At 39.8% G+C, this 24,926-nt stretch overlaps 1 protein-coding gene across 1 annotated transcript in view; it reads left to right on the top strand.

The window, feature by feature from the left end:
- Positions 1–778: 778 nt before the first annotated feature.
- Positions 779–24,926, top strand: part of LOC124407133 — an 85,142-nt gene continuing 60,994 nt past the window's right edge. Inside the window, exon 1 of the mRNA XM_046882983.1 lies at positions 779–1,612. Within this exon, the coding sequence (XP_046738939.1) occupies positions 1,364–1,612 (249 nt within the window). The 5' untranslated portion in view covers positions 779–1,363. The remainder of the gene's footprint in view (positions 1,613–24,926) is intronic.

The raw sequence follows: 24,926 nt of genomic DNA, 5'->3' as shown, positions 1-24,926 counted from the left end.
TTTAATTACCTGCAAAAATATGTATTGTTCTGTACGATACGCCAATCTGTTGTTGAGTAATAAAATTCAAAAAAAAAAAGAAAATAAATATTTCAAGTGTTATTTAAACCAGAAATGCAAAATCGCAAACAGGCACCTCATAATATTAATATGAAGAGTTCAAACTTTTAGAGAATTGTTTTTCCGTCATCTTGAACGATATTTTCACGGTGACTGAGATGAAAAATATTCGTTTTTTGGCCCGCCTTAGTGTATATACACGTATACATACGAACACATACATATATAACATATATACGTATATAAAACCCCTTAAAAAGTTTTAAAAAGTTTGTAATTGAAGTTGTCGTTGGCTTTCCGGAGCAAAGCATATCCGCCGTTAACGTTCCCGTCTCTCCGGACACGAGAGCGATAACAAAAGAGGAAGAAGGAGAGAAAGAAAGAGAGAGAGAGAGAGAGAGAGACAGAGAGAGAGAGCTGGCTCGCTGGAGACGCGGAGAATAACGCCTTGCTGATCGCCGCTCCGTCCGATCCTACGCTTGACATTACCACTGTCATTTTCGCCGGGACGTCGGCCGACCAAACGCCTCGCTATCACTGATTTCCCGTGGCACCGAGGCTCGGCCAATAAAAGTTCGGCTTCTCTGGCGCCGAAGGAAAAGCGCCTAAGCGCGCATGTTCGCGCACCGCGCATGCGCTCCCCTCCATCCGCCCTTTCCGCGCCGCCGCGGCCCTTTTGTTTTATCTATAAGGCTCGCACCCCAGACTGCGGGTGGTTAGTATCAGCCTGAGCTGCCCTGAGCGAACGTTTAGTACGCGGGTGAGCTCGTCGCGAGGCTGTTGTTATCGTAACGAGGGTTCGTCGGGCTTTTTTAAGGGGTACTGAGGTGGATTTAGGAGCTTTAAAAATTGAAATTGTGCGTCGACGAGTCGTGTAAAACGCTGACTCGTGGGTGAAAAAAAAAAAAGATTCGTTAATCAAGGAATGCGTAAATTAATCTGAGCACATGTAAATTGGACAGAAGGTCTCGGAGCGCTAGATTGATAATGAGCTCGAGTGGAGCGATTTTTGCAACGTGAGTTTTGGTTCTGTATTGCCACTCAATTTCGCGGAGAAGCTTGGGTGTAAGAAATACTGAAACCTTGTAAGGATCATGGAATGATACACGAGTCGATCTTCTCTCGACTTTTTATCCGATCTTTGATCCCACCCTCTTCTGTCTCTCGCCCACTTTTCTCGCGTGTGTTTTCTTACGGAATTACGGTATCTGTGGCGGACCGATGTTACGCTTGGTGGTGGTAAAAACCTCGAGGGATCAGTGAAAGCAAGCCAAAGCAAACCGTCGGAAGTGACAGCTATAAAATGGGCGTTCCTGACGTCGAACATGCCAAGAGACGTCTCCAGGATATTCTGAGACGTGCTCAGAAACTGGAGGTGTCAACACAGGAGGTTATTTCCACCAGGACCGCACAGAAGCTGCTGACCAGGTCCAAGAACGCCCTCGCCTGGAGTATTTGGATAGGAATCTTCCTGCTGACACTATCGGCGGTCGTTTATTCTCGTTGGCCAGTTCAAGAGGTCGAAACTGTACGCACGGTACTGAGGAGAACGGTAAGCCTCGATTCTGATACGTGCGATACAAAATGAAAAACTGTAACCAACTCACAACTCGTTACTTGTGACTACGACTTTTGCAGGAGAAAATACTATTGTGATCTAATAACGAACCAGTCAAAATCAATTATTTCGAGTAGTTCCCAATAGTATCTTCTTTTTTCTACAAGTATTCGTCATTGAATCATGAGCTTGAAGCTTCCGTAACTTATAGTCACACTTTAGAACTCTTGAGTTCACTTTACGAAATGGTTCTGATCCTCATCGTGAAAATTTGGTGATGAAATTGTAAGAGTTCAAGTTTTTTTCCACCGTGCCAACATACATAAGTGGGCTTCTGGAAGAGAATTTCGCTCATCAAGCCTCTTCAGATCAGGGCACACTTCGGCTGGATAATTATTGTTTGCATGCTTACGTGAGAGATTATACTTTTCTTCACCCTAGAGGATTTACCTCCGGCCATCTTTTTGTATGCTAATTTATTCGAGAGGATAAGTTTGCAGGATAGACAAGCACAGCATTTAATCGAAATTGATTAAAGCCACGTATCGCTCTTTGCCTCTCTCTCTCTCTGTCGTTTTGGTGTGGTTAAACCGTTCAATCCAAAGTTGTTAAACTCCAATTGAACCATGTGATTGGCTCTTCCGTAAAGCCGCAAAATATACATACACCTTGTAAGAAATGGGAGCGATCGAGTTGCGTCTTTCGTTCCTCTTGGTCGATATTCGTGTCTCCTTTGATACCCTCCTCGTCGTCGAAAATAGCAGCTTGTTCTTCAATATCGTGAAATTGTTATTTCGGCGCGTCTTTATGAGCCATAAGTCCAGATGCCGCGGCTCGTACCGACATACTCAATGAAATTGTACATGCAGCAAGACGATTGGGCAAAAGCTCTCGCAAAGGATGCAAAAGCCGTTCGAACAGACGAAGCTTGCACTCGCCGAGACTCGAAAGTCACACGTGTTCGCAAAACGCTGATCGTCGATGGAGGGAAAGGAAAGGACCGGAAGTTCAGCCGGAAATTGCCATCCACAAGGATTACAAGCGACTTATTCTATTCCCTCCAGCTGCACTCAATCGCCACTTTGCACAAGATTAGAGAGCACTCGATGCAGGCGATAAAACTACGCTGCGGGGTCCAGCGGGACCAAAGAGTTTACAAAATGCGTTCGAAAAGCAGTGTTCATCCCCAGGAATTTTCTCGGCATTCGGATATTTTACGGCTTCGAGCTTCCGCGTTGATCGCCAACTTCCTATTTACCGGGGGCTAAGCTCGCGTCAGGTATGCTTTGATCTTCCGCCCGTTACATTCAGACGCTTTGTTGCCCCGTTTGGGTCCCACATACACACACAGGGACGACGGACAGTTCACGAGGCAGAAAGGGGAAGCGGGCGTGCCTTTATTTCTCCGCAATTTCACTGGAGTTGAAATTGTGACCTTTGACATATATTTCAATGCGTAATTTAAGGCAGTATGAACAATTTTTTGCTGACACAAAAGCCAAACGTTACTTTTCGCTGTACAAAAGTCCCAACCGAAGCATAAGATCTTTGGCTCAAATCTAACAAGGAAAGTACTTGAGATGTACTTCACCGATTATTTTTTTTCTTTGATATGTTTTCGTGAGCAAGAAAATATTTGACACGTGTTTTTTGCCACGTGTCAATTCAACTGTTCAAGGGGTGAAAACCATCCTTGAAATTGACTGAAAAAAAATATTCTCCTTACGATTCTTTGATAATGACGCTAAATTTCTTCATCAAACCAATGGGACGTTATTCAATAACGCCAGGCAATAATATGCGCAACGTTTCTACATTTTGAGATTGCATCCCAAAGTTTTTGGAACATACTTTCTACTTCTTGAACGGCCGAATCTGCACGCAAAAAATCCGTATCTGATGTGTTTTATGTAGTACATGAGTACATCAAAATGAAAGAAATCGCGGAAGTACACCCTGGGTACTTTCTTTGTGAAATGTGTAAAATAGCAAACCGTTTCAGTAAAGTTTACAAGTTTCCGGCGCATTCACTAATTATCATCACTACAGGAACGAATTCGCGTTTTTTTTTCCTTGGCCCATGACTTTCGTGTGCCCACGAAGCTTGGGCAGCTTTTTCATTAATAATTTCGTCACCGCCTTCCCAAAAAAAAATCCGGCAATTCAGCACCGTTTTCTGGGCAATCAGGCTACTACATAGCCGAATACAGATTCACAATAAGTTAGATTCTGGCATTTTTTTATATCTATTCTGGTTCAATTATATTCTGAAAATGTTGATGATCATTTACGATTGAAGAAGTGGTCAAACTTTGTAAAACGATTCACTCAAAAGATCGAAAAACGAAATTATAAAAAGCATGTTTCTGGCAAGAAAATACCAATCATATGCTTAATTGTTCATAAAATTTTCAACAATCTATAATGTAAGTAACGTGGAGATTGAGAATGGACTGAAAAATTGACAAACAGGTTAAAAAAAAAATGGTAGCCCCAGTGGGACTTGAATTTGATTTTCTCGGAAACGGCTGTCCGTTCGGAGTTTTTGCTTTGTGGAATTCAAGTTCGAGTAATTTCATTGAAATCAGTGAGTAACAGATCGTAACGTCTGCTTGTCAGTGCTATTCAACTGAGAATCTCGTTCAATTTCAATCATGCTTTTCAACTGTTTGGAAATGAAACCTTTAACGGATGGATACCCGAATGCAAATTTTATCAATTGCAATTTTCGAAGTTGATGATGGGGTCGTTGAATATCGCGAAAGATTTTCATTTCAAAATTAAAAAATTAACGGGGTGCTTGAGAAAAAGTCAAATGATATGGTTTATTGAATAACGTCGATTATTGGTCTAACCTGAGATTCTCTATTTCGAAATAAGTATTATCAGTATGTGGTACTATGCCAAATTGATATAGTTTTACTTCTCGATGAATCATATGCCTCAAAATTGGTCGAAGAATTTCAATTTCTCCCAAAATATAGATTACCCCTGTATGTTTTCCCGTTTCATGGCGTCCGCTTAACTAATTTCTTGTAGATATGTTTCAAACAATAGTGGATACATAAGAGAAATCGAGTGATTGACGCAAATTCATGTCATACTAGTTACGCTATTCGACGGGTGATGATTTCCCGATTAAACAAATGTGGAAATAACGACCGAGTACGTAAATCAAATTTCACACTTCATCTCCTCTGAAGCATAGAGATCGTTTCAAACTTTGAGAACCTTTAGAATTTTCCAGATCAGTTTTCAACCCTGTTTGCAACTCCGCTTGCATTGACGATGATTCATATGAACAATTTTCTGTACCTTCTACACTCTTGTTGAGAACAAATTGACAGTAATTTTGGACCATCACTACCGAGCCCTTCACTGCCATAACTCGAAGCAAAAGGTAACGTAACAATTTCTCTTGCTTCGCAACCTATTCGCAACTTATTTCAACATGAAGTGGCTTGAAAAAGACATAGAATCTTCGGATTTTGGTAAACAAGTTAGAGTCCAGGTGTCGATAAACGATAAAGATGATTCAGATTAAAGAAGTATTTTTTGTCTATTGAAACAAGGTTTAAATGCTAGTTTTTGCGGATCTGCCTACTGATGTATAGGATTTTTATTTGGGGTTTATAAAAGGTGCTTCAAATAATCGTGTAGTACACTTTGATGGTTAAATTGGCCTCGTTTTAATGTTGATAATACATATTTGTTTATTTGAACCTTAGAACTTCTGCCTCAATTCGCCACTTTCATAAAAAGCTACAAATAGTTCATAATTTTTTAACACGTGGTGTTTAGTTTATATATCCAACGTGAAAAAGGCTAGCATCAATTCTATCATCCCTACGCAATATCACACGCATATAAAGTCTTGAAAAATGTTTGTCCAGTGATTAGTTTTTTAACCCGTTATTTGAATGAGAAAATATTCGAAGCTTTTTCCAGTATAATCAAAAAAAAGGTAAAGGTGTCGCCGTGAATTTGAAACAGTCCAATCTACAGCAGGAAAAGGGTAACAAAACCTGTCGTATTGACCCATTCTCGGCTTCTCTTGTCAGCGGCTCGATCTACGGCTTCCGGTGTTTCGAGTTGGGCAAAACGCAGACATGATCGTTCATCAAACGCGGTGCGGAGATCAAAGCTTCGCGATAACGCATCGTGTTTTGGGTTTTGATTAGAAGTTAAATACCGTCGTTTCTCCTGCAGCAACAGCCCACTCCAACAACTTTGTGCTTTCGTACCAACCTTGACCCGAAAATGGCGTTTGCGATGAGCGAGTATTTTGTCAGGGTTGTAACTTGATGACTTGCTGCCTGCGCTGGGATGAAACGCGGCAGGGGTTAATGCATTTTGGTTATGGCTTAGCGGCGAAAGGCTGGAGGAAAATGGCACAAAGGAATACACAGGCATTTAAATTGTCTCCTGCCGTTCGTTCCCATTTGCGATAACGCGACGTAATCTTCCAACGAAGGTTGGCCAGGCGTGCGATTCCGGCTCCGGAAGTCGGGAAAAATGAGTCTCGGGAGCGGCGTGAGGGGCGAAGCGATTAACGCCGGAGCACCTCACCGAGGATCTTTAATATCTTCTTCTCCTCGTCTTTTGTTCTGTTTGTTATTTCCTCTTTAACGTGTTCCGACGAAGGAAAGGAAAAGGGGAGGAGGAGAAGAAGAAGAAGAAGAAGAAAAGGAGTGAGTGGTGGAAAGGTCTCCGTTATCTCGCAGATAGCGGAAGCTCTCGATGAGGGAAAATGCGTCGGGCCAATATCGCCCTGAATTCTTTATTCCGCCTCTCGAGATGAAATTTATTAATGACCTTTACTTCCCAAATAAAATGGCGACCTGTATACAGCTCGTCGTCCTTCCGCGGAGAAAAGTAATTCCCAATAATTTACAACCGCGAGAATGGCCGCCCCTTATACGCGGTTGCGGTTGCTTATACGCTTACTTTTTCCCTCCAAGACTTCCATTTCGAACTTTCCAACTGAAACCTGTATTATTTACGTCCTCGCTGCGCTGATCGTCGTTGGTACGTTGAACCCTCCGCAAACTTGTATTATCCTACATCAGGAACTCGGGTCACCTCCACTATATCGGTCCCAATCGCGGAGGTAATTTCCTGCAGGATATCCCGGATAAATTTCTAACCTGTGTATACATGTATCCACGCGAGGGCAAATAACGAAATAAATGGGAATAAGACCCGCCGAGCGGGAAAAGGCTGCTCTTTTTTTTTTTTTTATATACAGGAAAATAATCTAAGCGAGATAGTCGCAATTGAATCGCCGTGGCTTGAAATTCAATCGAACTTTTTTATGCAGAGAAGATTTAATTGGAACCTAATTCTATCGAAACTTGTTGCGTGTGTCGTGAGCTTCGTACGTGCTTGCGATATTTTTTTTCGTTTTCTTTACTACGCTTCGTCGGGTATTTTCAATTTCGTATGTTTACCAACGTAGCGAATATAGTGAAATTCCTGGGCACATTCTTTTGAAATGAGCTGCGAAAAGATCACGGAATATCGGTTGATGTAACTCGTGGAATTATGGGATTACACAATTACCTCAATTTTTATACTTCTGTTTTCGATTGTCGTTACTTTACTCGGGTAAAGTAACTTTCATCCTATAGTGTAGTACAAAAGCTTATGCCTCGGACGTATAATTGGCAAAAATACTGTATCATTACGGTAGACGTGGATTATACAGGGCGTTCCATTTTAAATAATACAGTTAAATATCTTGAGAAGCAATCGACATAGAGAAAAATGTTTCGTATAAAAGTTGTTGGTGGTGATATTGGTTACCCTGTAAGTGAAAGCGCAAAGTTCATATGAAGGTCAACTTCGGTTTTATCAATGGATTCGTATGTTTTTCATTTCTTTATCCGATTAAGCGTTCAATAGCCCTTGGTTAGAGTTTTTGGGCCAGATTTGATCAAATTTGAACGAATAGTGCGCCACGTTGGATCCGGCAACTTGAATTTTCAAAACCTGATTTCAGATGCGTAATCAGCGACCCCGAAAACATACAATTCATGTAAAACACGTGTATGGGTGGAGGAGTAACTTTCTCGGAAATGAATTATGTCTGCAATTTTGAGCATTTTTTCAATAAAATTATTTCTAACAATGAGAATTTACATTATATCGCAATAATGACTTTCAAGTATCGAAATTTTATTAGCATACTATCAGAAATAGTGAAAAGCATGCAAAAAATGGATATAAGACAGGTGAAAAAAAAACCTCCCACTATGAATCAAAGGGTTAAGACAATAGAAACTTAAAAACACCATGAAACTAGATGAATTCATCTAAACAGCTAAACGTCGGCCCTCCGAAGGTTAAAAATAGGCTGCGACTAGGTATGTATCAACCAGGAAGGTAATGTGTTCGAGCATCCTATCAATTCAAGATGGTTGATTGTTCGTCGACCGACACGCACACGCGCTCAAATATGAGTGTTCAAAATATTACTAAAAATAATTGTATATCTTCGGAACCATTCTTGTTTTAGTGTTTTTTATGTAAAATTGAACACTGAATCGGATAAAGAAATAAAAAACATACGAATCCATTGATAAAACAGAAGTTGACCTTCATATTAACTTCACGCTTTCACTCACAGGGTAACCAATATCACTAGTATCTGCCCCTCTTGGTACCCTACAACTTTTATACGAAACATTTTTATCTACGACCATTGCTTCTCAAAATATTGAGCTGTATTATTTAAAATAGGCCACCCTGTATAAGTAAGGATATGTCAAACAGGCGTACAGATTTGATGTTTCTACCCAATTTTTTTTTGATACCTGTATACAAAAAGAACGAAGCGAGGCCTCGATTAATTTTCGCATCGATTCGCAAGACAGTGAAGAACGAATATGTATACTATATCACTTGGTTTTCTTTTGTCCCACGTTGAAGGCTCTCCGCTTCAGTTTCCTTTTTGTTTTCCTCGATATTGTGTACGGCCAGATTCCATTTTGTCGTACACATAATGAAAACACGTTAACCGAGGATTCAGCCAAGCATTATAAGATTTCGTTCTACTACAGCTTCGATACTTCTCCGTGAAAACAATTTTCCTTCTCTACTTATACGTGTGCCTGTGTAACTTCGAGGATCCTTTTTGCGAGAAAAAATCGCTTAATTCTCACTTTGATCAAACTCGCTGCGTATGTTGAATATCTTCCTCTGGTTTCCCGAGGTAATTTATTCGTACTTTATACCGACTTGCTAGAAAATTAATTATCACGATAGAATCATTCTATTTTCTGTAATCATATATATAAATGAATCAGCACATTTTTAGGATATTTTCAAACGTCGCCTTCTATATTTTTACATGTAACATGTACATGTAATTAATGTAATTAGTAATTACAACATCATTTCATTATTATTTTTATATTACACTATTATTATATTATTACATCATTATTTAAAGGCAAGCTATTTGTAATAATGATGTAATATTATTTTGAACAGTTCAATGGTTGAGGCTTGATAACTTCGAAACGGCTCGCCGTACGCAAATCTTCATTCAGACTGTTTTTATGGAGCGTTCAATTCCCTACAAAAATCCATCTAGCTTATCATTGTACACTGATTCATTTACGAGTAATAACATTCCAAAGTTCAGAAAAAATTTTCCCATGTTATTTAAATGGAAATGGAAAATTGAGAATCCTCATCTTCAAATAATAATATTAAGGACTCATATTTTAACATGGCAGGATCTTTGTTTAGGCATAGTCTGGTGATTTTTCAATGTTGTTTGAAAGAAAAAACAGTTTATTTTTTTGAAACACTCCAATGCATATGTATTATACTGAAGCTTATATAGTTTTTCACAACCGATGCTGAGATACTAAAAACAAATTTATACTTGCACACTTTTCTGCATGACTAGTATATATATATATAACCACCAACTTACCGCATAACATATTATTATACCAATACAAATTTTACAGCAAGTAACGTACTATAAATATGTATAATAAAAGTGCGGAGCGTCTTGCAAATCTATCATAAAGAAAATCTTCACCACCATTGCTTGAGGCGATTGCGAATTGTGCGATACACGCGATAAATCCATATGGAATTTGTACGAAACGCTGGATTTATGTCAAATATATACATGTATGTTTTGTGTACACACACATATATACTTGTCATATGTATATATATACATCTACTTCATATACGCTCATATCGAAGTATGAATCGATCCAAACGAGTCATTGTACGTATAGCGAATCGGCCAGAACATGTCAAGAGTGGACAATAATGTTTTATTACCAAAGCCTGAATCTTGTCCTGCAGGCTTGTGGACAGTCTGTGCGGAATTGCCGAGGTGTAGAATTGCGCAGCTGGATAATTTGAGGCTTTCTTCATTTCGACTTTTATTTGGAATGATTTTTCTAGGCGAGTTTGACGTAATATACTGTGCTTCGTGTATACGTACTTTTAGTTGGTACTTTTTTCGGTCACATTGCATGCAGCGAAAGGTACCGTACACGTACTTGCAATATAAATGAACGCGTACAACATCGGCCGAGTAAGCAAGATAAACTATGTTTTTCTTTCTACAACCGACTCGACCATGAGAAAATTGCACTCCGATACACAATGAATCTCTGTCAAACTTAGAAAGCGTTGAATTTACTCGAACGCTGCTCAGAATCCGGTTCGATCAACCTGCAGACTAGCTCACTGTGTGTTTCTATTCTCGATGCTCAAATGCTTCCGCAAACCAACGATCTTCCATTAATCTTTTCTTTATTTCGTTTCCTATCTTTCTTTTTTTATTTATTTATTTATTTTTTTGTTCAATGAAGTACCTCCTAATTTTTCTATTCCAATTAAATGCTTCCTAATTTGAAAAAAAAATTTGGTGTACAGTACGATTCTTAGAGAATTGACTCGATCAACAGATTTTTATGAACAATGTCTGAAAAACCACGTTTTCGGTGCGCATGCGTATCGTGAAATTTTGAAAACTTCCTTCACGACTTTAAGGTGCAAATTTTTGATAATGGTTTGGCACCTTTGAACCAAACCAAACAACCGATTCTTCAAAGCTTGAAACGTGAGTTCTTCTTTCTTTCACTAATTTGTATTCAGCTGCAAGATAATTCAAGATACCAACGAAGTAAAGAAAGGAAAACTCAACTCGCTACAATACCTATACGGTGATGATGAATAGATCGTCAATACACTGATACACCAGTATCAGACGATGCGATGGAATTAGCAGACCGGTAATCCGGTCGTTCAGACTCCCAAGGTGAGTAGGGTGAAGATGATGTGGTTTGAGGCTCCGTTTCCATTCCGTATAAATCCGGCTAATTGTTTGTCAACATCGTGGGAGGAATTTGTAGGAGAGATGAAGTGGCGATGATGAGAATAGAATAAAATTTGAAAGAATAATCGAAATTCTTGGTAGTACCTACCAAGAAAACGAATAAATGGGTGAATACCTACAAGTTCCGGCGAAGCTCCGGGCGTCCATGTTCGTTTGACGAGGAACAAGTTGGTTATAATCGCAACCAGTCGATCAATCCCGGGTGAATGGGGTCCGCGACGTTTCGCGTTTTGTACCTCCTCGTAACCGGCGTCGCGGGGAACGACGGCGAAGCTTCCCTCCCTGGCAAATAGCTGTTATTTACTACCCTGGAGCCACACGACATTTCCATTACCGTTGTTATTGTTATTATCACTACCGAGGTTACCGCGCTCTCTCGGTCCTTTTAGCATTTAAATAAGTGCGCGCACCGTCTCCTCCTCGTCCCAACTCCCTGCACCACCACCACCACCACCAGCAACCCCACACGTCAAGTTATTATGTGATGCATAAATACGCGGTCCCTACACATTAACATTCCTCATATACCCGGCTTTGGAATTACTAATTCACGACCATATTTTAAACGCCTCATACACGTTGCTGCCATGCCCACGTCACTTTTATTATTAACGCATACATGTATATCTACGGTTATAATTACATGCCCGATGCTTCGAGGGTCGACATATACACCTTGAACTAATAAATTTGATGTCATTTTCCAAGAAACACAGTCGATAGGAGAATAAATTTTATTTATTGTAGTTTCACTCTAGTTTAGGATCATCTTTGGGGATTATTTCCATGGTTAAACAAATATCCTAACTATATTTCGAAGAGCGGTTCAGCCCTGGAGAGGTGCCGTCGCGATTTTCTTTCTAGATCACATTGCGCATAACTGCGATGCCATATTTCATCTGAAATGATTGGGGTTTTGCATGAATAAAGTAAACAGTTATGCGCATGGATTCCACCAACAATATTCGGAATTTGACCATTTTTTATCATTTTTTTCAGCCCATGTTTAGCAGAGTACTTCTAATCGCTGTGTTTGTGACCCTAAACTAGGGTGAAACTACAGTGAATAAAATATGTTCTCCTATCAACTGTGTTCCTTTGAAAATTACTTCGAATTTATTAGTTTAAGGTGTATATGTCCCCTTGACGAAAAAAAAATGTTCAGCTAATTGGGTCTCAGCGTCTCTGGCTTCTCACCCTCACTTATTGCTTCAACCTTTAATTAATCGAGTTGCTCAAAAACGAACACGAGGATACCGCGAATACTTTATTTTTCGCGATGAATTTCTCGCCATCTATCCCCGAAAATACTCAAATTATCACACCCCTCCCTGAAAGCTTTTGATGGTAAATATATATGTATACATAAAATATCGACACTTACTTCAACACGCGTTTCAATTGAACCTGTATTTTTCAATATATTTGTATAGTATAAGTATATATATTAGACTGTATCAAAAAAATTGACTATTTTTTTTTTCAATGGTATACTGAAAATATTGTTCAAGACAACGAAAAAGAAATACCATAAAAATTTCAGATTTTAATATTGATATTTAGAGGTGCCTCATCGCGATTTTCTACTTTCCATAAGAATAACATGGCAAAAATGGTTCTTGCTCCTTGCGATTTTTATAACTAAATAACGACGCGTCGTACAGAAAATTCATAAACATGTTTTTGTAGGAAATTTAACGTTCTACAAAAAAGGTCTCTTGTCATTTTATGATAAATCTACTCCTTCAAAAGTTAATTTGAGGTCCTTTGCTGATGTTTGACCTCAAATAACTTTTGAAGGAGTAGACTTATCGTAAAATGACAGGAGACCTTTTTTGTAGAACGTTCAATTTCCTACAAAAACATATCTATGAATTTTCTGTATATGGGGTTGGAAAAGAAGGTTTTCTAAAAACCTTGTTGATAGTCGCGTTCTGACCCCGCAGACTTTCGGGAGACCGAGACAACGTCGAGCCGGAGTTTTGTCCAGGTATTCGAGTTGAATACACCCAAGGCTGTACACGGTCTGCATATGCATGCATGTCTGTATAATGCGAGTAGCATCGCTGCATCGTCGGGACACCGAACGGATGGAATAAGGAGAGGAGAGCGAGTCTGGAAGCCGGTATGAAAACCTGCGAGGCTTTTGGAGCAGTGCGATGCTTCGGGGAGATTTTAATTAGGATAACCACGAGCCATGCCACTGAATATTACATTAGCACCGTTCGCTGCCTTTCCTCCTGCCACATTCGGACTCCTGGCTGAGCAAACATTCTACCCTGTTACGGACAAGTAGAAGGTGGAATCTGGCGCTTGTGCTCTTTTTCCTCATCCTTCTCCTCTCCTTATCCCGTCGAGCTCGTTTGACCGACGCTTCCTTTTCAACCAGAAGCTTACTTTTCCTACGCGAGCGTTAATTCCATTCGTCAAAGAGCCAGAGGAGCACGGACCTCGCCAACTTTACCGAAAACTTTGTACAAAGTATCGGATGAGCTCTGTTCGTTGAATGGGATGAAATTCGATACATCTAATTGTAAGTAACTTCGTGACCTTTCGTCGTTGTGGATTTTGGGTTGGTACCCATACTGTAGAAAACACAGGAGTTCCATTCTCATATTGTGTATCCATACCAAAAAACTTGGCGATTGATAATTTATTGAAGGACAGAGTGGGTGTTCAGCTCGCTCTTGTACCAAGGAAAGGATTCGGTAAAAACCGATAAGATATGGGCTTCCGAACTAAGCCTGGAGAAAGAATGGACAAAATCATTGGCTTCAATAAGCTTACAAGAGTCTTGAGGGTCTCGATTCTTAAATCAAACCAAACTTCTGCAAAATAGATCATTACTATCGTTTCACTAAGGAAAGCCAGCGTGACGTCAAACTAATGAAAAAATTCAGCAGAATATCGGCGAGAGTGTGAGTTTTTGCCTGGAATGAGGCAATGACTGTTAATAAACCCAAAGTCGAAGCTGTGTCTTCAAAAATGTCGAGATCAAAATAAAGTCGGAACTAAAACTTGCAGAACTTGCAGGAATTCGTGGAAATCTGGTAGTTACCGAAATGACAAAGTTTTTCTTGACTGTTTTTTTTGATGACAACAAGTTAATTCACAAATCGATTTGTAGACTGTTTGCTGTAATTTAACAGCCTGACTTACCGACATACAGTCAACTACTGGCTTAAAAAAAAAAGAATTTTTCATGAATCTTTGATTACACTCGACCTCATTTTGTCAAAGCAATGAGTCAAATATGGACCGAATACCCGTTACTCAGATAAATTCTTGTCCAATTGAGGCTTCCGCTTTAAACGTCCGGTGAGTTGTCGTAAGACCTGGGCTAAAAAAACACTCCACTACTCACACAGGAAAAAACGCAGAACCCGAGTCCCTGATCCCGGTTCTGGTCTCCATTCCCAGTCACGACTGCCGGACATCCCCCAGGCGCAGGAGCCGAGGGAGGAAAAAAAACGATAAAGAAACAGAGCGAGAATCCGTTCTTCCGAATGACCCTCCGCCGCCATATAGTAATGAATGTCTCCGTAAGTCGAGTCCATAACTGTCAACTCAGACCTGCTTGCGTATGATATATGGCTCTGGTTTTCGGCGTGGTTACACGCCGCGCAAGCGAAAGCTCGAACCGCCCTCCGGATCGGCCGACACCCTTTGGTAAAATCCCTTGGAACTTGCACCCCCTCTCTTTCGTTCAGCGAAGCCTGGCCGAAGTTAACTGCCATTAATTACGCCATTGTGCGTTAGATTAGGGCGAGTGTGAACGGTGGTCGTATCAATCACTCGGTGACGCAACGTGCGTGGAACTGAGCCTATGGGTCGGTTTAATTTTAAGGGGTTAACTGGAATTTAGGCGGTGTGAAATTTTGGGGAAAAGTCAGACATCCGAGTGACTGAAACGAACGAACTCGAGCTCGCTCCGCGGGGCATCCCCCTGATACGCGAGGGATTCCCCGCGCTTTAACTGACACGCATGTGCCTTACGTGCTCTTCGGGTACCGCAGATTTTTTGCCAGCTTCAACTCGTTCCGACGAAAAATAACGCAACCGAATTAACGCAAAGCGACAAATCGAACGATAATCGTGTTTCCGGGTGTGTTTGCTCAAGAATTTAACGAAAGAGAAATACGCGTGTAAACCAAAGTTTGAAATGTTAAACTGAAAGCTAATGAAGTTGAAAATACTTGAATATGTTTTTGTGATCCAGAAAAAAAATTTTTGCACTGAATTTCTAATTTGAAAATCCTGTTGTTAAACAATTGTTTGTTTTGTTCTTTCATCAAAACATTCATGTGCATACAAGTTTGTACGATTCCGATAAAATACAATTCATTCTGTTCATAAATGAGTTCTCGACGAATCGTCTGATACCGATTTTTTTCTTGATATAGCTTGTCGGTTTTGATAAAAAAAACTTATTCACAAGCTTTATGATTTACGGAAGATAAACTTGTGACTTAGCAATAAATGTAATGTAACTGTTAACCAAAGACTAACTCGGGCGATCTATGGAGAATTTATCTGCGAAGAAAATAAGCTATTGCTGTGGATTAATCAATCGATGTGGATAGTCGGAACAAAAATAATATAATAACGTTATTTCTTTGAAGTTTTTCCTAACTTGATTGTACGTCCCACACATTCGTGTACGATCTTCGCATTTTACACGCATCATCAACAGTCAAAGAATTAAAAAACGATGATCATATTGTTACGTACATTAGTTCATAATCGTAATCGTTGATTTTCACCCTTCAATAATATGAACAACAGACAACATTTTGACTACTAAAAATTGTTTTTATCATTCCAAATTTTGACGCTTCAAAAATTTCAACACCGGGAATGATTACAATTCGGGATTTCGACACACACATGTTCAATGACCAAGTATAGATATATTTGAAACATATAATACGTCCAAGCTCTAAATAATTCTTCCAAGCTCTATTCGTCGATATTCGCAATTTGATGCTCTCTAGTTCGTATTGGAGCCAATTTAAGTTGTGCTTAAGGACTAGCTTAACGGCGCTTGGAATTTAGTCTCTCTTAACTTTGGCGCAAGATCTTTCCTCTCTTCCCTTCCAACTCCTCCCCTAACTGTAATTGAAAGATAAAATCAAGCGTGCATATCCGGGTACCAGATCTCTACACTACAGCAATGCACGTACAGTTTCCCTCGGATTTCCCTCTCCGCGAGTCTATTTGGCATGTAGTCTGTTTGACGGAGACATGCAATCCCTGCGACTCGGTCTGCAGTTCCGCCTCCTGCTATCTGAAATAGTAATCACACACGTCGTGAGAATAATTAACAAATACGCCGTAGCCTCGAAACGCGGGCTTTGCTGCGGCAGCGATGGTGACATTCGGCGTAAAATTTAGAGCCTTGCTCGCAGAGCGTAAAGTGTTACGAAGTTTCGAGTAAAGGGTCTCCTCGTCCAGGCACGTCTTTGTACCCCAGTCATGTTTCCCGGTTGCTTTGTAAAATGACCTGCGATTCCCACCAGCAGGTGGGTGAAATCCTCTCAGTGTAATGTGGATTTTACCCTTGAACAACGATCCGCGCAACCCTCTGTATCGAGAGAGAGTTTCATTGCGCAATAGCTGCGCTCAAGCCGACCGTAAGCAGAAACACGACCGTCAAACGTTGGGCTGGGCAAATACCGATATGATTAAACACGAATCACGTGATCTTCGACAAAGGGTGGAAAGCCTCAGTCGCCCATCTCTACTTGCGACTTACCTTTTCATCTTTAATATCACCGCTTCGGGCGTTTCGTTCAAATATTCAAAAGTAATGGTGTCGGTTGTACAAAGTGTACAATACATATGGATACATGCACGTATACAAAGTAATATGTATACCTGGTCGGACGCGGAGAAAAGCTCAACTTTGCTCACCGTCAAAATTACACTCGTCCTGCAGTTCTAGAGCTCCGGGGGAGGCTACATTGTCTTGGATTGTCACTTTCGTCCCTCAAGGCTTATATCTTTAAGTTTACGCTTCGGAGAATATTATTCCCTGTTGGTTGAAACTTCTCTCACCTCAACACCACAAGACAAACTTCTATTTTTTGGCACATCTGCCATGTGAGGATTACATCCATTACACACTGTCTACTCTACAGAAATATTTTATTGCACTATTCTTGATAGAATTGAAATTATCTTCCTCCAAATATTAGTAATTTCGAAGTGCAGACATCATGTGAATAGTTAAGTACTGAATGAACCAGAACCAGAGAAGAAAAATTGAATTCCCTTGATCATCATCAACTATCGATTATAAGGTAAAAATTATTCACAACTCTTCCTTCTCTCGAATCTTTAGCAAAAGTGTTTCAATTGCAACGGAATTTTTTTAACAGATCACAGCAAACTGCAGTTTTATTTAAATCACCAACATTTTTTCAGGAAGAAAAACTCGCGAGCATCGAACAATTAATCGTTCAAAAGACTTTCCGGGCTGTGTTTCAAAGTGTTGGATACTGTAAGAATTGAAATACTCCAAAAATCTGAACTTGAAACGACATTGCTACCATAAATGTTAGACAAGCAATAAAATATAAAAATTAATTCGGGAAAATTTGAATTTCCATTTTTATCAGTAATTTGTCAGTTGATATCAGCCTTCACGAGGTATTCCAGAAAATAATTAAGTCACTGTATACTGAGCTTACTCATTTTTCCAATTTATCAAAGTTAACTCGTATTGATCCCCTTAAAGACGATAGACGGGTACAGCAGAAGGAGACAAGAATAAGAGATATCAGGATAAGCGAAAGAGGGTGCTGATCACCAGACTGACCCATTGTTTCAAAACAATGCGGAACAAATCACTTCCAACTACGGGTTCAAATCAGATGGGTAAAAAAGATATCGCAAAAGTTTGACAAACGAGAATGAAGTCAAGATCGCGGATTGCAATCTCCAATTTGACTGGTCAGATAACCGATCACAACTGCTCACGATTCCAATCACCACCACTTTAAAATTACTCGGCTTCGATATATCGCGCACATATTCCGGTTGCACAAGTTATCGTATATCACGCTCCAGGGTCGACCCAAATGCTCCTCAAAATAAGGGGTAACACTTTGCACGAGACCCCATACATAACATTGTATAAAATACAAATGGATCGGATCTCATAAAACAGGCTCCAGATACGGGAATATCGTCTAAAACACGGAGGGTTGCCAATTCTGTGTTGATCTCCGAACCACGTGACCGTCGGGGCGAGGGTGGGGGCTCTCGTTAAAATGCATCGCCGGGAAGACAACAAGTGACTGTGAAGAAGAACGGCGATAGGTCGAACAGATAGCGTCCCGGCGCTCCATTGTTCGGCAGGCAGCTAGCTTGCCGATTGGAGATTAGACAGTTCTCCGATTCACGGGTTACTCGGGCGCAGTGCGTTATCGGTAAAAATTATTCAGGCTAGACGTTCAGAGGCTCGATCACCTTTCGTATACAGCAAAGTGGTAGCCATCTTAATTAACATCTTATCTCTTTTGTTTAGGCGCGTGGCGTATCGCCGGCAGCTCTCGTGGAGAGTTGTTTCATTTTCATTAGGATTATTTGAAGGGTGCTTACTGGGTGAAGGGGTGAAATGCCGGGGTGAATGGCGGAGGGGGGGGGGGGGAGGGGGGCTGTTAAACTAACAGATACTCTTCTGTCGGGGAAGGGATACCCGCTTAATGATAACAACCGAAAATTTAGAGAGAGAGAGATACGCCCTGCGTTGGGAAGTAGCGCCGAGGGTGAAGGGTAGATAACGCTTAAAGTTATGGCGGAAAAATAGCTAATTACACTTCTTTGAAGTTGAAAGTCGTTTACTTCGTTGAAAAATTCAGCTCTCTTCAATGCAGGTTTTGTGTTGTTATCAAATTCTGATCATAGGTACTCGAAGAGTGAGAAACTTAAAACGTTTTAATTATCAATCAACTACTTTGACGAAAGTTACTGCCAAGAATAGTTCCTTCCGAATATCACAAATCATACGAAAAACTATCATAATGGCTGAATTTGATGCTTTGAATATAAATTGTATATTATTGGGTTTGCCACTGGTCTTTTGACTCTTCAAAATTTTCCAAACGAAAATGTAATTTTTAAGATACTCTTTACGTCTGTTAAAATTGACGTAAGGAACGAAAACATTAAATCGATTGTTAAAAATCATATTTTATTAATTTGAAAAGTCTTATGCCAACTATGAGTGTTTGATTAAAATTGCAATTTTCGACACGAAATGAAAGCTCGTATTTAAAATTTTTATTTTTCCAGAAATTCGAGTAATTTCTGAGACTTTCTCAAGATGTGTTTTGGTAATACAAAAATCCTTGACTATTCCAGGTCTTCCAATAAATTATAAATAATTTACGGTAATTAAATGAACGTGTTCAGTATTAATATCCAATTTATTCACATTGAAAATAAATATAAGTTTTTGAAATCGTATAAACTATAAATATAAGACACTCGAAACTGCCAGGGCTTAAGATTCAATTGTTCCATTTTCATTCTGCAATTGCATATCGGTCTAATTAATTTTATCTCGTGAAAGCGAATGATATATTTTTCGTCAATCATCAATGATCTCGTATAAACTCAACACACTTGCTTGCACAGTTTAATCTTCCACTTTGCGATACTAAAAGCGAGCTCTCGACTAAATTTTGCAAAAATTGAAAGATGATCTTCAACCCGATACGTCCTTTTAAGACTGCTGCGAGAGATTCTCTTTGTGGGGTCTTGTTTAATCCGAGCATAAAGTCAGGTGGTTTCATTTTGTCATCTTCCTCGCAGCCCGGAGGGCAAAAATATTCGGCTCATCCCGCTTTGAAATTAAATAATGAAACATAATCGCGTTACGAAAAAAAGCGAATTAATCCCAACGAGAGACGGCACACCGGATCCATGGAATGCGAGGGGGAATTAGAATGCGGCAAAAGGAGATCCGCTGAGGGCGTTCGGATGCTTGGCAGTCTTGACAGTTCCGAGCTAGTGACACAAAGCTCTGCAAGCACATTCGATTGGTTCTTACAAGCGATTGGAAAGCGCTGTGGAAAACCTCATCGATGGATCGAGTTGCGTTAGCTGAAGGCAAAAATCCCAAATTCCCTCGCCCCTTAGCCGCCCCTTTCTCGTTGTTTCACGATCAGCTCGAAAGAGAGAACTCGAGCCGGTAATATAGTGACTACGGAACATTAGGACAAAGGTGAGTTGGACCGGAGGCACATTAGCGCTGGTCTGAAGTGGGTCGCGTCACGCGAGGGTCAGACTTTGAACATTTCTGGCTTGACGCAAGTCCATTCGACGCGAAATTAGCCAGGCTTTTACCTCCGGTCACGGTGCGCCGTAAGCCAAAGGATCTCACGGTTCCCACGTGTGTGTTCACCTACCGGCACACAAATCTAGATAGGCTTACGTTTACCCACCTACTTTGAAAAGGGTCGACCTGAAACAGTACCTGCATCTTGTCCTGGGATCTGTAATGCAGCCGGATTTCGAACCGGAGGAACCGAGCAGCGGAATTGGTGTAGATATTACGAGAAAAAAGACAGACTTGAAATGAGAAAATTACACGAGTACGAAAATTGTATTTATTTGTTATAGATTGTATAATAAATGTATTGTTATGAACTACTGGTAGAATTAGAATTCACTTGTTAAATTAGTCTGTAATTGCTGCTACTTAATGACTCGAAGAAGTAGCTTAATCCTTACGCGGTCACTGGAGACCCCACCACATCAAAAATCATTTCGTAGAAACAGAGATTCTGGAATACTTTTTAACTATTATATTTCAAGGCAAATTAGTTATCTTTGGCGGAACGAAATTTCGAATACGAAAATTTATATAAACAACAAATTACCGGAATATGGATCATTTTATTGAGAAAAACGTAAATCACTGCATTTTCGGTATTTTGAGCTGAGAATTGACTGAGAAACTCTCAACACACAGATATTGAAGAAAAAAAATAAGGAGATGTAGGGCGTTAAAAAAAGGTATTAATTTGAATGAGTGGAATTGGATTTTTGAAAAAAGAATGAAATAACGATTTTTACGATATTTCATTAATTATTATTTTGGATCAAATCAGATTATTTTTCATATCGAATTCACGGTGAAGATGCCGTGGGGTCATTTTGACCTTAGTGTGCAGCGCAAGGGTTAAACTATTGGAAATTTCTACTTCTCTTTAAGGAGTAATTATAACCTACGTATCTGCCAAATATCAGATGATAACTAGATCTCAGAAAACCGAATTCTCCTTGCATTTTTCAATTACTTCGTACCGCGATGTTGAGTTGGTTGAATCCCTGTAAAACGTAACTCAACTCATCACAGGTCCGTATATTTTATGACGTACTCTTTAATTGAAATAAATCGAAATAAAAAAAAAGTTTATTAGTTTCAATTCAGTTTAAATTACGCAAATAGTTACTCTAAGCCATGCAAATCTATCCTAAATATTCTGTATTGAGGTGAACTGATGACGCGAAGTTATCGGAATTATAGTCATTTGGATTCTTTTGAAATTTTTCGAATCAACAAAGTCAGTAGAAGTGTTGAAGTCAGTTGAAAGTTTTACTCAAGAAGGGTTAAGTCCTCGTAATAAATTCATTCCACTCAGAACAAATTGTGACAACTTCATAAAGATGAGCGACATTCTCGCCGTGCCACCATTACTTTTCTGCTACAAAAGTAATGAATGTTTAACTTAAATTTCTGCATACTTATTATTTTCGGTAGTAGTCAGTAAGTTGACGAAAATTTAACAGTTGCTCTGAAATTTGACAAAAGTATAAGTTAGCGATGAGTGATTAAATACGGTTTTGAACTAATGACAGGACGGTTGAAAAACCAACTTGAATGAGTTTAGGTGCGAATCACTCTTTTTCATGCCTCATACAGTGTTCCTAAAAGTTTTGCTTATACTTGACCAAAAATGTGATCAGTGATCCTGATTTCTAAATTTTCATGGTATCATCTTAATTCCTTGGTCACGCATTAATCGAGAATATTTTCATTTTGAAAACGTGCGATTTGTTAAAACATTTATTAATCACAGAAATTAAGGGACCACACACTTTCACTCGAAAGGCTAACAATTCAAAGCTGCTTAACTTTGCGAAAAATTCATGTAAAAGCCTTTATTGAGGAAGCATTTTGAAACTTAATCCATCAATTTCAAGATGCTCTTTATAAATTTGGTGTAGATCAGTTTTTTTCAGTGTTACGCTACCCTGAAACGACATGTGTCGAATTTTCAAATTGAACTTTTGAGTTCAGATTGCTGCATAGAGCACAGGAATTTTTTTTTTATCGATTTTTGAAGCCAAGTATCCTTTTCAAAACGCGTTTTTTAAACACTTATTACAATACTTTTTCGTTTGACGGTTAAAACTCGACAAAAAAATCGTTCAAAGGATTTCGATATCCTTAGCCCAAGAAAAATATGATGTGATGGTGTTTTCGATGTAAAAAAATTCGGTCGTCTCGTCTCGACCCTAGAATCGGTTTCAGGAAACTTGGAAAACCACTTTTATGAAGAAAAAAGAGTTTTTTCAATACTCCACAGCTTCAATCAGAAATTTGAGTCTTTTATCTGAAATCTAACAGTCTTTTAGCATAGACATTGCACATCAGGGTATCGAGCTTGAAGTGGGATCAGGTGATCATAAAGTGACCATTGTTTCAGCAAAGCATATAAAATTCGGCATTGTCAATCTGTTATTAACTTCAAACAAAGGCAGATGCAAAGAATAGATGATTGATCACACTTCGTTGACATTGATATATACAGGCACTGAAGTGAAGAACCAATGGAGAGAAAATGAGAATGGATAAACACAGGCACCTATCTACCCATTCACCTTTGACTAATAGCTTTGACTGAATTCCGCATCTATACTCCGTAGAAACATATGTATAGCGTATATGTATACATTCACTTTTTGCGATGAAGGCTCGTCGTTAATCATTGGTGGACACTAAGAATAGGAAACAGCTTGGCCCCTCTCTTTTCGTACAAGAACTTGGAAGACATGAGGACTGTTCCTAGAAGAGCATGCCGTTCATCCAGGGGAGGAAATCGTCCGTTGTTATCACTTCCGCTTTGTCATGTATTTTTCACCTGCAGTATATATCACAAACAGGTATGACATGTAAAGTTCGAAGGGTGCTTTCGGCGTCGATTTTCATTTGTCAATTCCAGTCTGTCTCCGCCATTTAAAGTGCTTGTAAAGACGCGTTGTACACCTCGAAAACGCGGGGATGCAAAATCCCTATACCACTCGAGCGATCAGAGTGAAACTTGGGCAGTTAATACCTTATTTTGGCAAAAAGTGGAGTGACTTTTTACTTTTTCAAAATTTGGAAAAGAATTTTACTGATTAGTTGCCACCCAAAGAATTTGGCCAAATTTTCACAGTTGCACTGAATGGATCGAACTATCCAGTATGATGCCACTCGGCGGTGATGAAACACACATCTTGAGCCCAGTCCGATGAGATTTGATGGTGAAATAACGAAATTTTTTTTTACCGACATTACACGCATACATTACCGGCATGCGCGTAATGTCGGTAACCAATGTCGCCAAAATAAGATTTCGGTGTACATACTTCGTAATCGAAAACCAGATCAGCTGCCATTTCGTCATTTCACCATCAAATCTTATGCGACTAGGCTCAAAATGTGTACTTCATCACTGCCGAGCGGCATCATACCGGATAGTTCGATCCATTCAGTGCAACTGTGAAAATTTGGCTAATTTCTGTGGGTGTTAACCAATCTGTAAAATTTTTTTCCAATTTCTGAAAAAGTAAAAAGACGTTCTACTTATTGCCAAAATGAGGCATGAACTGCCCAAGTTTCACTCTGATCGCTTGAGCGGTATAGAAGTCTTGCATCCCTGCGTTTTCGAGGTGTACAACGTGTCCTTATAAGCACCTTAACATGCTGACACAACTGTCTTGACTGTATGGAGACCAAAACTGGTTTTGCCATAGCGCTTCCCTCTTCCTCTCCCTCTTTTCTCTTCGAGCCTCTTTCATCCCCGCCCACTTACTATTCCACGGGTCAAACTACTCGATTAGTAGGTCTTCTATCAAGCGGGACTTCCGCCGCGCTGACGTGGATAGTTAACCAGGAACGCGGGCGTCGCACTCGAGGGTTCATGCCGCCCTTCTTCCTTCGCGAGAACCCTGCATCCCACGGACGTTGACTGATCAGCCTCCCCCTTTGATATTCACCCTGTGTCCCGAAAAAAAAATATCGTAAGCCTTGTAGCTTGAACGTCGTAAGCTGACACGATCGTCTCACACCACTACAGCTTTCCAGACCAAGTTCTGCCTCATTTCAACCTCCTCCTGCACCGCGAAGGATCTCTCCCCCACTTTCTCTTCCTCCCTCCATCTTTATATTGCCCCTGCTCTTTCCTTGTCGTCTTTTTCTTCAAGAAAAGTTTATATCAGGTGTGTTCACGCGCGTGTTTGACTCTCTGTGTGGGTGTGGGGCGGATGGGGGGGGGGGGGGGGGGGGACAAGGACGTCAAGCCTGCAGCGGGAGAGAACCGCTGGATTGTGAGCATTGTTCTACAACCTCGAGAAACTCCTGAATTTTATTTAATACGTTATTTTTTATCGTTTTTTTTGCTTCTTCTTCTTTTTTTTTCGTTGACAGTTCAAAGTGTTGCGTGAGATTCTTTTCGTCAAGTTGTGTACTTGTTGTGAATTCAAAGGGGTTTTTTTTTTAACTAAAGAACGTGTTATTTATTTGTGTGTGATTCACGTCCGATGGTGTTTCATGTTAGGATTTATTTGATTTGAACATCACTTTTCTTTTCTTTTCACAGTGCAAAGAGCAAAAAGTAACTTTTCAATTACCTCCTTTTTTCATTCTCTCTC

Source organism: Diprion similis, chromosome 6 (assembly GCF_021155765.1).
Source record: "Diprion similis isolate iyDipSimi1 chromosome 6, iyDipSimi1.1, whole genome shotgun sequence".
In the NCBI taxonomy this organism is placed as follows: Eukaryota; Metazoa; Arthropoda; class Insecta; order Hymenoptera; family Diprionidae; genus Diprion; species Diprion similis.
This window is presented reverse-complemented; position numbering and strand designations above follow the sequence as displayed.